Source organism: Mastomys coucha, unplaced genomic scaffold (genome assembly GCF_008632895.1).
Source record: "Mastomys coucha isolate ucsf_1 unplaced genomic scaffold, UCSF_Mcou_1 pScaffold23, whole genome shotgun sequence".
Lineage (NCBI taxonomy): Eukaryota > Metazoa > Chordata > Mammalia > Rodentia > Muridae > Mastomys > Mastomys coucha.
In genome coordinates, this window is record NW_022196906.1 from 38,482,221 (window position 1) to 38,497,386 (window position 15,166).

The 15,166-nt window shown below is 45.4% G+C and overlaps 1 protein-coding gene across 2 annotated transcripts in view; it reads right to left on the bottom strand.

Moving 5' to 3' along the window:
• The window catches only part of Cxcr5 (C-X-C motif chemokine receptor 5), a 42,488-nt gene that overhangs the window by 9,916 nt on the left and 17,406 nt on the right, over nt 1–15,166 (bottom strand). Inside the window, exon 2 of one of the 2 annotated variants that reach the window (XM_031345421.1) lies at nt 5,944–6,062. In XM_031345421.1, coding sequence (XP_031201281.1) covers nt 5,944–6,000 — 57 coding nt within the window. In that variant the 5' untranslated portion in view covers nt 6,001–6,062. Of the gene's footprint in view, nt 1–5,943; nt 6,165–15,166 lie in introns of those variants that run through there. The other variant, XM_031345420.1, reaches the window with a different exon arrangement.

The window sequence follows — 15,166 nt, forward strand, 5'->3', positions numbered from 1 at the left end:
ATCCACCTGCCTCTGCCTCCCGAGTGCTGGGATTAAAGGCGTGCGCCACCACCGCCCGGCAGTATTTTGTGTTTTCAAGACAAGAGTTTCTCTGTGTAGCCCTGGCTATCCTGGAACTCACTCTATAGACCAGGCTGGCCTTGAACTCAGAGATCTGCCTGCCTCTGCCTCTTGAGTGCTGGAATTAAAGGTGTGCAAGGCACTACCTGGCCCTTACTCATTGTTTTAAGACAGTATCATGTCACTACCCTGGCTGGCTTTGAATTAACTCTATAGCCAATGTTTTGAATTTTCAACCCTCCTGCCTTAGCCTCCTGAGTAGCTGGGATTACAGGTTTGTGTTTCCAGGTCCTGCTGAGCTATGTCTCCTTTTATGTGAGACATAACCCTGTGTGAGTATTTCCAGTCACCTGTTGGGACCTGGGAGTGGGCATGCAGGGTATCTCTCATTTCAGCCTTCAGTGGCTTGCAGGGCACAGTCTATAGGAATGAAACTGGGTTGTGTAGGTCTCTTCTTCTTAACAGACTCTTCATTCAGAATTCCCCAAAGACAATTCAGGACTCTGGTTTGTCATGTGCCCTGTGTCCTTCTTTTCCCCCAAAGGGGCCAGCCTACCGATCTTCTTCCATCCCTGCCTGAGGGTTTTAGCCATTAGGAGTATGTAATGCTTTTGATTTTTAGTATTTTTTTCAAAAGATTTCTTTTTATTTTACTTATGTTTTTGTGTGTGCATATATTATATGTGTGTGTGTGTGTTCTTAGGGGCTAGAAGAGATCATCAGACTAGATGTGGGTGTTAGAAACCAAACTTGGAAGAACAGCAAGTGCTCTTAGCCGCTAAGCCATCTCTCCAGCCTCAGTGTTTAATTTGTTTTTTTTTGTTTTGTTTTTGTTTTTGTTTTGTTTTGTTTTGAGACAGGGTTTCTCTGTGTAGCCCTGGATGTCCTGGAACTCACTCTGTAGACCAGGCTGGCCTCAAACTCAGAAGTCCGCCTGCCTCTGCCTCCCAAGTGCTAGGATTAAAGTCATGCGCCACCATTGCCCGGCACTGTTTAGTTTTTAAAAACAGGATATCACTGTGTAGCCCAGGCTAGCCTTGGGCTCAAGCTACCCCTGAACATTATGACCCTCCCTGTTTCAATCTCTTAAATGCCTAGGTTATTGCCATCATGTTTGGCTCTGGGGGAAATGTGGAAGAACTACTACCTCTTTGCCACATCTTTAGGTTTAAAGTGAGTTCAGCTTGTGAACCAGTGTCTGTCTACACTGTGAACATGGGGTCATATAGTCAAGGAACATGCACACACATCACCCAGTAACCTCTTAAAACTGCCTCCTGAGATAACACTTGCTTTAAATGAAAAAAAAATTATATGTATCTTTGTGTGGACATTTAAAAAGAGTTGGTTCACTATATGAAAGTCAGGATTAAACTCGGGTCACCAGGCTTGGCAGCAAGCACCTTTACCCACTGAACCATCTTGCTGGACCTTCTGGGATAGTGTAGATTTTAAATACTTTGTCTTTCATTTCCAAAAGAAACTCATTCCTGTATTCTGACTTTGCATCCCAAATACCTGTTGCTTTTTATGTGTCTGCCAAAGGAATGGGAGCAGGCAGACTGTGTCTCTTAAAAAGAGGTATCAGGTATTATAAAGACTGCTCCTAATGCAGTCTGTGGGATCTGACTGGCAGAACCTAGATCCCCCTAACGCAACCCTCGAAGGCTGGCTTCAGGTTTCCCCTCATTTCTGAGCCCCCCAGCCACCCTCAGTTGAGGCTTCCTCTACTGGGACTTCTGTGGGACTTTTCACGTGGTTAAAACGGAGGGACCCTTCCCTCCACCCAAGGGGGGGACCCTCCCCTGCACTCAGGTAAAGCCCAGAAACAGCTTGAGCGAGTTTTGGTTCCTCTTTTTCACCCCCATGCTGAACGGAGACACTTGTGTGTGGACAGAATGTGGCCTGTGCTGCTCTGGTCACACTGAGCTCATGGCTCTCCTAGTGATTGTCTATGAGGAAGGAAGGATCAGGGAAGCTAAACTCAGACCAGCTTCACCCTGTTCTATGGCAGCCTCACCCCCTGAGGGCTGGAGATTTACTTTATAACTAGCCTGAGTGGGTTCCAGACATGCTCCGCTGAGGATCTCTGATTTGCGGTGTGACATGAAACAACTCATGATGGTTCTCCTGGGCAGGATCTCCTCCAGGTCCACTGGGACCCACCTCGCCAGAGTGGGGTGACTTCTGGGCATACCTACTCTAGGCAACAGAGTTCTTCCTGGTTCTTTGCCATTGAGAAGTTTTGTTCAGATTTTGCACTCATAAGGATTAGCTGCCCACCATAAGCCAGCAGGTGTGCCAGAGGTCAAAGGTGATCTTTGAGGTCAAGGAACAAAAGGACTCATTATACAAGCCTAACACAGACAACCTGAGCTTGTTCCCTGGAACCCATGATAAAAGGAGAGAAGGAATTCTCAAACATTGTTCTCTGACCTCTACACAGAGGTCATAGCACAAGTGTATACACACACACACACACACACACACACACACACACACACACAAATAATAACAATTAAAAATTCATTGATAAAAATGATGGACAGGGTATAGTGAAGCAAACCTTTAATCCCAGCACTCGGGAGGCAGAGACAGATAGATTTCTGAGTTCGAGGCCAGCCTGGTCTACAGAGTGAGTTCCAGGACAAACCAGGGCTAGACAGAGAAACCCTGTCTCGAAAAACAAAAACAAAAATAAAAAAATTAATTAAGTCATTAAAAATAATAAAAAGAGTTGCTGGTGAGACACTTAATGGGCACCTGCCATCAAGCCTAAAAAACTGAGTTAAGTCCCTAGAACACGCATACTGGAAAGAAAGAACTGAATCCCACAAGTCATCCTCTGTTGACTATAAATAAACCAACGTGAAATTAGGACAAAGGAATGGTTGACTTATCAAGACTGTTGTTTCAGAACTCAGAAGTTGGGAGTGTTGAACCTATGGGCCAGTAATTAGCTGGGTCTAAGACAAGTAGTGAGGAGCAGGAAATAAAGTCAATGGGAGAAACTCAGCAAGCTCCTAAGAAAAATGTCAAGCTAAGACCTCAGAGATTTATAATGCTAGTACCCAAAAGACTCAGGCAAGAGGACTATGGGTTCAAAGCAGATTTAGGATACATGGAGACTCTGTTTCAAACAAACAAGCCAAAAAACAAACCCTCCCATATTTTTTCAAGACAACAGAAAGCACTGAGCCAAGCCAGCAGTCCTAAGTGCCTTCCACAAGGCAGGGAGTGCTGCTTAGGGGAGCTGGGTATGCAGGAGACCTTGGTTTCCAATTCCAGCATGACAGACAGACAGAGCAAAACAGAAACCCGTGGTTTTATTGAGAAGCCACTAATGCTAAACTTTTTTGCTGGTTCTGTCTTTCCAGGTCATGACAGAATAGGGCAGTGTGCCAAGGCCAGTCATGGCCTTTTAGAAGGCGAGCGGGGCCAAAGAGGAGGATCTGTGTTTCAGAGACACAACCACCCTTGAAGAGAGTGGGTGGTAGGTGAAGGGAGAACATACCTGATTGAAGGGCTCCAGGAACAGGGTTGTCTTAGAACCCCCAGCTAGATCCTAACTGATGTCTGGGCACATAGCTCAGGGCCTTGGGTTTGATATGTGTAATAAAAGAAGTTACCATACTTCTGTCCTTGGAATGGAGGTTTGCTTCATGTCATGAGCACACCCTGCTGTCCCTCTGGTCCCAACTACCACCTGTCTCTAGTAGGTCATACCGTGATATGAGGCGTGCAGTTAGGGGAAACTCTTGAGGTTTCTCAGAAGCCAGGAACGGCCAGGTCTCCAGGTGGTTACAAAGCCATCCAAGTGGGTCAGAGCTGACGGTCAGCTCGAGGGCAGAAGACACCACCTAACCATATCAGGGGCAGCTGGTGGTAGGGATGAGGGCAAGTGTGGGAGCACACTCCCTTGTAGAACAGTTAGGTTTTAAAGGGGTCTGGTGTAGATCCTGATCAGGTTCAACTAGCATCACAGGATGCCACTTGGGCAGTCATAGGGATTATGCACTTCAAAGGACCTCAGGCTTGGCTCAATGCTTTCTGTTGTTGTCTTGAAAAAATTGGGGGGGGTGGTTGCTTTTTGGCTTGTTTATTCGAAACAGAGTCTCCATGTATCCTAAATCTGCTTCAAACTCATAGTCCTCTTGCCTGAGTCTTTTGGGTGCTAGCATTCTAAACCTCTGAGATTTAAAACTATTTTTTTCAATACGAGGCCCTAACTTTTGATCTTGCTTTGGACCTGCAAACAACAGCAGGTCCTGAAGTTGGACTGTAGAAGCTAGACCTGCTGTGATGAGCCCCAGCTCCACAGGCCACAGACACTTCTCAGCTTGAGACCGGGGTAGAGGAGCTTCTCTCAGCAAGGCCAGGGACATAGTGGGAAGAATTATAAAGCAGACCACAGATGCTAGCGAGCTGAGGGAGTTGGGGAACACCTCAAGGTGTGCTTAGGGTAGGAGAGCTGATAGGACCCAGGGTTTGGAGCTCATAGAGAATAAGGTCATGATGAAGGTTCCAAGTCCTCTGCTGCCCATAACTCACAGCCCTGGGGTTTTCCACTTGAACTGCCCCTGACAACATCCTTTAGTTAGTCCAATAGCAACCAAGTCAAATGAACTAATTACTGTGCTTAACTGGAAGACACTGGGCAGAGGGTGCCGGGTACTCTGCTCTCTCTCTCTCTCTCTCTCTCTCTCTCTCTCTCTCTCTCTCTCTCTCTCCAACTCCCACCTAAGAAACTCTTCCAAGAATATTTCATCTCTAGAGATGACAGTCCCTTCCAGGACAAAGCGGCATGCTCCATGACATTTTTAGGAGTAATACAACTTAGCATTCTCTGCTGTATGACTTTGGCTGCTGGGATCCTCTTCCTTGCCATCCATCTGGTCCCACACTTTCTCCATCTATACAAAATCACTGTCTAAAACCTTCCAGCCAGGGGTTAGTTCCCTCTTGTCTAGACCATCAGCTATTTGAGGGCAAAGATTAGGTTCTCAGCTTCTCCATCCAACACAGATGGATGTTGTGTTGAGCTTTAATGATAGAGTCACACATCAAGATGAACAATTACATATACATTTTTTGAGACAAGATCTCAATGTGTCCTAGGCTAGCTGAGGATGAGCTTGAACTCCTGAGTCTCTTGCTTCCATCTTTCTCATGCCAGGATTATAGGCGTGTACCACCATACTACATACCACATAGTGTATGTGTGCTAAGCATGAGCCTAGTGTCATGCACACTTGGCAAGCACTCTCTACCAACACCTCCTTTCCCGGCTAACAACTACACACTGATGGATGGACTAGCATTGCCAGTAAACTGACATGAAGAAAACTTCCAGCCAGGCGGTGGAGGCGCACATGTTTAATCTCGGGACTTGGCAGGTAGAAGCAGGTGAGTTTGAGGCCAGCCTAGTTTACAGAGTACCAGGACAGCCACTGCTTCACAGAGAAACCTAGTCTCAAAACAAAAACAAAAACAAAAAACAAACAAACAAAACCAAAAACACAAACAAAACCAAAATAATAAACAAACAAACAAACAAAGAAACCTTCCAAAAGACTTTGCCATTCTAACTCAAGGAGACAAAGAGGAGCTTCTCTGTTAAAGAACCAAGAGGCAGAGCTGTGCATTCAGTCACACAACAGAGGATGCAAAACCTGGTCTTATGTCTCCCACCTTCCTTTGGCATCTATTAAGGGCAACAGATATAGTAGACACAAATAGTCTAAAAGTGCAGCCACCCATGTATTTGCCTATGTTCTATAATCCTTGCGGCGGGATTCCCAAGCTGTCTCCTTTTCCTTGACATAGTACATTTAAAATTCCAAGCAAGACTCAGGCAACAGGGAGCCACATGACTCTACTCACCAGGTCATCTATGTTATAGGTGATGGAATCCATGTCCAAGGTTAGTGGGTAGTTCATAGCTGCAGTTCTGTGTCACCACGCTGGTCACTGTCTGATGCTGAGAAGGTCTGTGCTGGTGCCTATGGAGAGGTGGCAGGCGTCAGCTGCAAGTTTAAACAAATGAGCCATGTGCGGTCTCCTGGGGCCAGGGAGGGTTTGCTGCTTGCCTCTCGACTCATCTCTTTTTTTTCCCCCCACTGGGTCTTTTCTGGTGTGTGTGTGTGTGTGTGTGTGTGTGTGTGTGTGTATGTGTTTTCCCCTTTCTTTTCTTTTCTTTTTTTTTTTAAGAAAAAGGGAAAGTCCCCCCACAGAATCAGGACGATTCAAGCATTTCAGCATCTTTCCTGGCACTCATGGTCTGAACTGGGCCAGAGGTCTGGTGTAAAGGTTGCTCCTCCCTCCTGCTCACTAGATTTCTATGAGGAATGCATATAGACTTGGGAAACTCCTCATAGAAAAGGATAAGAAAAGAGTACGTTCAGCCTCCTCTAGATACTCACTTTCCTTATCACTAGGGTGACCAACCATTCCAGTTTGCCCAGGATTGAAAGAAAGTCCCCTGCCCTGGGAAACCCCTCAGTCCCAGGCAAACCAGGGCACTTGATCAACCTGTGACTACCATTCTTTTGCCCAGCCAGGGAGGGGGGAACACTGCCTCTCCCTCTTTTCAGCTCAAGTTTGAAAGAATTAAGCTATAATTTTTCAGAGAGAACAACCCTAAGATAATACTAGAAGACAGAAAAAAAAAATGAAATGAAATTACCAGACAAGAGTGCAATATAAACATGGCTACAGAGCCGTCTGTAACTCAGGAAAAAAGGTATTCCACCACAAATAAACTTGTAAACACCTAGCTAGAAAGGACTTGGGTGGCTACCTAGACCACCCTCCCCCAACACACACCTCCAGTTTTACACAAGAGGACCCAGAGACAGAGATTGACCTAGTCAGGATCCCGTAATGCACCAATGGTGGCTACCTTGCACCCAAGGGTCCTGATTCCATGTTTGTCATCCTCTGCTCCCACTGTAACTGCTCTACAGGCTCTCCACCACTGATCTCCACCCCTGTTCTCCACCCCTGCTCTCTACCCCGCTCTGTCCCATCCTGAGAGCCGCTTCTTTCATGAAAACCTGTGGTGGACGCTGATCTATTTGCCCTCCAGGTCTTGTCCTAGTGGGTTTTCTTTCATGGGAGAGCATTTCCTGACTTAGTCCATGATAGTGTAAGATTGTACACAAAGGCACTACATATGGTGCACTATTTGTATGTGTGTGTGGATTCGAGAAAAGAGACCAGAGCATCCTCATCAAACGACCTCTCAAGGGGGGAGAAAGTTGCCTCACGAAATCATGTTTTCTCCAATGGGAGGGTGAATGTCTGTCACCCAAGCAATTAGAAGGGTGACACAGGAAGATTGTGAGTTTGAGACTAAAGAGGTTTACGTGATGAGACTCATCCATAAAATAAAACGCAAAGGGGGAGGGTAAATCATGTTTTAGAGTAGGATGATTTCGTGTTTAGAATTAGAAACTGAGTCCTCATGCTGAGTCAAAATGTATCTTCTATGACATCCCAGCAGTCCCAGCTGGGCCCCAGACAGGACCCTGTAGTATGTCTCCCTAGTGACCTCTGGGTACAGACATCATGTGCCTGTGAGTCTCATGTGTCCCAACCCACATCCTAATGTCTTCAACTATTTTTCAAAGAACTGGTTTCTGGGTGCCTTATCAGCCTGTGCTTTGACCTTCGATGATTTCCTGTCCGTGGTCCAGAAAGCCTGTGACAAGGACAAACCATGGGAAAGTGAGTTTCCTTGCTCTGAACATATTTAGTTGCAATTAGCATGACCTTGTCTGTAGGCGTTTTCTACTCTGGGCAGCATGCTTAATGGACGTCACGTTGATGATTCTAATCCACCACTGGATTTTATGAAGGGGAACCTGTTATCTGTGGACGTGATGACAGCAGGAAAAAGCCATCCCTCGGTCTAGCCAAGTCCTGATAGGACAACTCTTGGCTGGATAAAATCAAAACCAGCATCTTACTTCATATAGCTAGACATTTCAAAGGTCGGGGAAGACTTCGTGGAAGTAAGACCTAAGCTGAACATTAGGGAGGTGTGTGACGAGTGTGGTATGTGTGTGTGTCTGTGTGTATGGAGGACTGCATGAAAAAGTATGTGGAAAGAATTGTACTGTGTGTGGCACACTGTGGACACTCAGCATTGGATGTAGTGATGCTGAAGGCATTGTGAGGAGGTGGGTGGAGCCTAGAATTGATCTGGGGCTGTCTCCTCTCTGATTCTCAATCACTATACTTTTCTCAGGTTGTGTTGTAAACTCAGAGGGAATGTCAGGAAGTCTCATGACTCTCCCCTCTGCTCCCTTCCCTCCTTCTCTCCTCCCCTCCCCTCCCTTTTCCTTTCCTTTCCATTCCTGCCTCAGGAAGTCCATGGTAAGAGACAGCCAACTCCCATAAGTTGTCCTCTGATGTCCACATAAGTGCTGTTGCACACACACACACACACACACACACACACACACACACACACACACACACACTGAATGTAATTGCGATGACTAATCTTGACAGAACTTGAAAGAAGGAACCTCAGTTGAATTGTCTCCATCAGATGGACCTATAAGTCTGTGAAACGTTTCTTTCCTTCTTTCTTTCCTCCCTTCCTTCATTCCTTCTTTCCTTCCTTCCTTCCTCTTCCCCTCTCTTTTTCTCTTTCTCTCAGATTTATTTTTACTATTTTTTACATATGAGTGCTTTGCCTAAATGCTAGTCTGTGCACCACACATGTGCCTGATGCCTGAGGAGGTGGTAATTCTCCATGTGTGTGTTGGGAAACAAACCTGGATTGTTAGCAAGAACAAGTGCTTTTAACCACTGAGCCAACTTTCCAGCCCCAAGGGGCATATCTGTCTGTCTATCTATCTATCTATCTATCTATCTATCTATCTATCTATCTATCTATCTATATCTATATATCTTTTTTCTGTTTTCTGTTTTGTTTTGTTTTGCTTTTGAAGACTGGGTTTCTCTGTGTAGCCCTGGCTATCCTGGATCTCACTCTATAGACCAGGATGGACTCAACTCACAGATATCCACCTGCCTCTGCCTCCTGAGTGCTGGGATTAAGGATGTGCACCACCACTGTCTGGCCCAAGGGGCATTTTCTTGATTGCTGATGATGTGGGAGAGCCCAGCCTACTGTGTGCGGAGCCAGCAATGGGCATGTGGTCCTGGGAGGTGTATGAAAGGCAGCTGAATCTGAGCTCGGAAGCAAGCCAGCAAGCAGTGTTCTTTCCTGGTTTTTATTTCAGTTCTTTCCTCGAGGTTCTGGATTCTCTGGATGATGGGCTGTGACATGGACATATAAGTCAAATAAACTCTTCACCCATTTTATCACAGCATCAGAGAAACAAACTAATACAGTAATAAAAATAAATAAGATATATAGGTCGATGAATAAAGAGATGGGGCCTAAAGCAGTGTGGAGGAGCATCTATTTGCAATCTTTTTAAAAAATTGTTTTATTTATGTATGTGAGTATTCTGTAGCTGTCTTCAGACACACAAGAAGAGTGCATCAGATCCCATTACAGATGGTTGTGAGCCACCATGTGGTAGTTGGCAATTGAACTCAGGACCTCTGGAAGAACAGTCAGTGCTCTTAACCACTGAGCCATCTCTCCAGCCCCTCTATCTGCAATCTTAACACAGATAATAGAGTGCTGAGGCAGGAGGATTTCTGTGAGTTTAGGGCCATCCTGGATGACCTGAATGTTCAGGGCAAGACACTTCCTCATAAGCTCAAGCCCAAAACAAAAGCAGAGGTGGAGCAGAAGGAGGTTTAGACTACAGTGATCCTGTCTGCGAGCATTCATACCATCACACAGATGGCCTCCTCTGCCACGTGGTTCTGCCATAGACTGCTACCACAGGTTCAAAGCAGTGACGTTAGCTGGTGATGAGCTGATACCTGGAAAACCGTGAGCCAAAATAAGCTTTTGTAAGCTGATGGTTGCAGAGAGTTGCTATGGTAACTGGAATCTTCAAACCCATAGAACCAGAGTAGCTGCTCCAGGGTAGAGAAGGCGGTGCCTACTGTGGTCTTTGACTTAAAAGATGTGAAAGCAGAGGTTTCAACTTTGTTACAGTCAACTTTGTTACAGGTGGGGTACTTCCCAGCAAGACAGCCAAGATTACATTTCAGTTTGTGTGAGATTCCCAGTTTCCACCCTGTGGACAGCTTTCCCAAGGCTCAAATATTCTACCCCAAGCTTCTCACTGAAATGACTAGTGGTGGCCTTGCCAGATTTGGGTCTGGCTTAGGTGTGGGTGGCTGCTTAAGCTCCAGCTCAGGAGGATTTTTCTCAGTAATTATGCCTTGCTGTTAATAGATTATATTACATTTTCATTTGTTTCAGCTGCTAGATATAATCACTTGTATCCACAGAAAAATTAGCTTGTTCCACAGAGGCTTAGAGTGTTGCTGGAGGGAATAGGTCCCCTCTGCCTCAGCCTTTTATTAACCGGGAGTGTTCTTCTGTGTTCCTGGGTAGAAAGACCTTGTTGTTTTTCCTCTGGGTCTCTTCCAATGGTGAGCAATAACACTTCACAGCTCATTAGCCTCAGAAAGAGTAGGGTCCCTCTAAGTCCATATGGAAAATCAAGGTAGGATTTTTACAGCATCTGACACGCTACACAGCCCCATGGTTCTCAAATTTAGCTTTTCTCAATCTTTATACTTCACGGTATCTGTCTGTCTTTCTTCTTTCTTTTTATTCTTATCTTCCAGATAGGCCCTCACTATGTAAAGGAGACTGGCTTTGAACTCACAGAGACCCACTTGCCTCTGGCTCTCAAGTGCTGGCATAATAGGTATGTGCCACCATACCCAACACACTCTTTTCCCCCCTCTAGTATCAGGAAGTCAAACCAAACATCTCCCATAAGCTAGGCCAGTACACCAGGCTGCCACCCCAGCCCTTAACATTCACTCTTCATACAAAACTGCCATCTGTATAGAGGTTATTGGCGTGGTCTCTGCCATATTTAGGGGCTGGAAGGTAGAGAAACAATCCTTTCTTTTCTTCTCCCTCCTCCTCGTCTTCCTCCCCTCCTCCTTTTCTTCTCATGATTATAGTGAGAAAGGTTTTAGAGAGCCAGAGTCTGAAGGCAGCTCCATAGGCATCAAACCTGACTCCACACAAGGCCACACGGTCAGAGGATTTGCAAAGGATTTGTACTTTCCTGACTGTCTCAAGGGAAAACTATGGCTAACCCCTCCAGGGGCTGTTTCTTAGTGCTATGTTCCATGTATGGAGCTAAATTCTTTACACTCTCGCTTCCTTTCATCCGCTGAACAGCCTTTAAGTGTAATAATGATATCAGCACCTTACAGACATGGAAACTGAGCTTCAGACAGCAGTAGGAAGCAGTATGAAGGTTAGCAGCTCACTCAGGCACCAGGACCCAAAAGCATATTACAGTCAACACAGGAAGTGGGTGGTAAAGGTTGTCATTGCTGGGAGCCAACTCCCACACACACAGCTCTTCTGCCTTTAGGTACCAGGTAGTAAGCGGTCTGCAGGGAGGAAGCAGGCCAGGTGTTGGGTAGGCACGCCAAGGTTACCATAAGGTTATAGGAACTATGTGTGTATTTGGGCACCTCAGCCCAGAGGGGGAGTCCGATGCCTAGATCAGGTATTTACCTGATAAGTACCAAAATGAGCACTGGTCAGGGAGAGGACAACACTGGGGCAGTGTGCCTGACAGGGGGACAGGACAGACATGTGGATGCATTTGTATATGTCTCTCTATACATGTGTTGAGAATATTTTCAATGGTACCATGTTAAAGTACCATGGGTAAGTGGAACAGGGTAGAAGGTGCTTGGGATGAAGGTCTACCCAGCAGTCTCTCACAGGAGAGCTGTGTGTGAATGTAAGGCTGAGAGACTGAGGGAAAGATTGTGGATACAGCACGTAAAGGCCAGATGGAGGTCCCAACACTTCCGTTTTTCATTGAGGAATGGGCTTTGCCCAATGTTCTAAGATGTTCTAAACACCAAAGAGATATGCTCAGACAGTGGTTCTCAAACTTGACGCAGTGGACTGAAGGACTTGGTAAACACAGTATTCTAGGTCTAGTGTATGTCCAACTGTTGTCCTGAGAACACTCAGAAAGCTGGCACCCTAGACCACAAGGATCTCTTAGATACACCAGTCAGTACCCTGTTCTGACACAGCTAGCATGCCACACTGGAGCTCCCAGACCATCCCTACAGAGCTCTCAGCCTGTCCACACAAAGAGCACATTATATAATGGAGACCCTTCTGGAACAAGGATGGCACCTCCCACAACTAGCAAAACCCACCAGCTTCTTTCCTCAGAATGAGCATCCCCCAGGCCCACTCTGAAGAGCTGAGATTTCCATCATGCCGGCCGCATAGACTTGGCGGCCTCTGCCTCTGACATTTTGTTGGTCTATTTTAGTTTCCACTCTCTTTTGTTGTTGCCATATGTGTGTGTGTATGTATGTATATGTGTGTATGCATGCATGCATTGTGTGTGTATAATGGGCATATGCATGCTATATATGTGTGTGGAGGACTGAGAACAAATTGTAGGAATCAGTTCTTTCCTTCCATATGTGGGTCCTGAGGATTGAACTTGGGTCCTCAGGCTTGGCAGTGAGTACCTTTACCTGGCAAGCCTTCTACCTCCCTGAGCTTGTTTTATAATTTTGTTTGATTGACAAGATCTCACACTGTTGCCTGTTACCTGGGCTGGCCTCAAACTCATGGCATTCCTCCTGCTTCAGTTTTCTACATGCTGAGACCACAAGTGTCTGCCACTGTGATCAGCTTCAGCCTCTGCTCTAATTGAGTGTTTAGTCCCTGCTAGCTACATCATGTATTGTATCACTTTGACTGCAACCCACAGTGAGAAATGCATTTGGTACAGCATGCTTGGCATGCACACACTTATGTCTTAGTTAGGGTCACCACTACTGAGGTGAAATGCCATTAGCAAAAGCAGTGTGAGGAGGAAAGGCTCTGTTCAGCTTACATATGCCAAGTCCTAGTCTACTGAGAGAAGACAAGGCAGGAATTCAAACCAGGCAGGAACCTGGAGGCAGGAGCTGATGCAGTGGCCACGAAGGGCTGCTGCTTACTGGCTCAATATTCATGGCTTCTTCAGCCTGCTTTGCTGTAGAACCTGGACTGCTAGCCCAGAGGTGCCTCCCCCATCATTAAATAAGAAAATGCCCTACAAGTCTGTCTACAGCCCAGTCTTTTTTTTTTTTTTTTTAGATTTATTTATTTATTATATGTAAGTACACTGCAGCTGTTTTCAGACACACGAGAAGAGGACATCGGATCCCATTACAGATGGTTGTGAGCCACCATGTGGTCGCTAGGATTTGAACTCAGGACATCTGGAAGAGCAGTCAGTGCCCTTAACCACTGAGCAATCTCTCCAACCCTACAGCCCCGTCTTATGGAAATATTTTCTCAGTTGAGGTTTCCTCTTCTCAAATGAGTCTAGATTGTGTCATCAACATGAAACTATCCAGCACAACATATAATAAACATTGTAAAGAATACTTAGTATATATAATGCTCATATTTTCTTCCTTCTTACTCCCCCACCTTACTCTTTTGCTGTCTGTCTGTCAGTCTGTCTGTTTGTTTTAAGTCAGGGTTTTACTATGTAACCCTCACCAGCCTGAACTCACTTGTGGATAAGCTGGCCTCAGACTCACAGGACCTACCTGCTTCTGCTTCCTAAGTGATAGGATTAAAGGCTCATGCTCACATCAAATATACCTTTCAAAAAATGATGGCCACTCAGGCAAATTCCTTTTATGGATTCACATATATAAGATATGTTGGGGGTACAAAATAAGGAATACAAATTCTCTGGCTAGCATATGTAGTAGATGGTGTTTAATGTGGTGATTGCATGCTGGTCGAAGTGTCCCTAAACGAGACAGCAGCATCACCACTTCCAAGACTCAGGGGACATCTCAGAAGAAAGGATGTCTAGAGTGGAAGAGGTGGGGAGGTATTCTAAAAGTATTATGTCTTCTGTACATGACACAGTTATGGTACTCATGAACTCACTGTAGATCTGCACAAGGTTGGGCCCACCAAATCTTGTCATGTGTGAATCCTTTTCATGTATGACATGGGTAATGTCATCTCATGAGGCCCCTGAGGTGCTATAGGCAGTTGACAGCTGCTGGAGAAGAAGGAGTTACATTCCTCAGTGCTGACCTAGACACATCTAAGTTGCCTTTGTTTAAGTAAATAACTCCTCACCCACGCTCATGTCAGTAACACCAACTAAACACGCTCATGCATGTGTGCATGTGCAGTCACATGCAGACATACATGAAAGCAGAAAAGGGATTCACTGGGAAGAAGGGGTTTGGAGGGGAAGGAGAGGATACAGGAGGCTCATAGGGGGAAATAGAATCAAAGGAGACTACATATGTCTCAAATTGTGGGAAAATAACATTTAAAACACAGATGTACTCAGGAGGCAGAGGCAGGTGGATCTCTGTGAGTTCCAGGCCAGTATGGTCTACATAGAGAATTCCAGAACAACCAGGGTTACATAAGAGACCCTGTCTCAATAATAATAAGAGCAGCAATAATAATACAGACATGTGTGTACAACCTGTGATCCCTAGTTTACTAGTTTATAATGTACTTGAGTGATACATCTTAGTATTGTTTGTGTAAAATAGCATGTATATTAGTCTCTCTCTTTTTTTTCTTTTTTTTTTCGAAACAGGGTTTCTCTGTATAGCCCTGGCTGTCCTGGAACTCCCTCTGTAGACTATGCTTGCCTCACAGAAATCCACCTGCCTCTGCCTCCCAAGTGCTGGGATTAAAGGCGTGCACCACCACTGCCTAGTAAGTCCTTTTTTTTTTTTTTAATAGAAATTCTCCATAGGTAAAAATTGCTTTGCATACATACCACATATACATCCTTCCATACTCACACACATATACACACACATGCAGAGAGAGAGATAGAGAGACAGAGACAAGACTATATGTTAAAAGCGGTATTGGTCCAGGCATGGTGGCTGTAGTGGCTATTCCTGGTTGTCAACTTGACTATATCTGAAATGAACTACAATCCAGAATTAG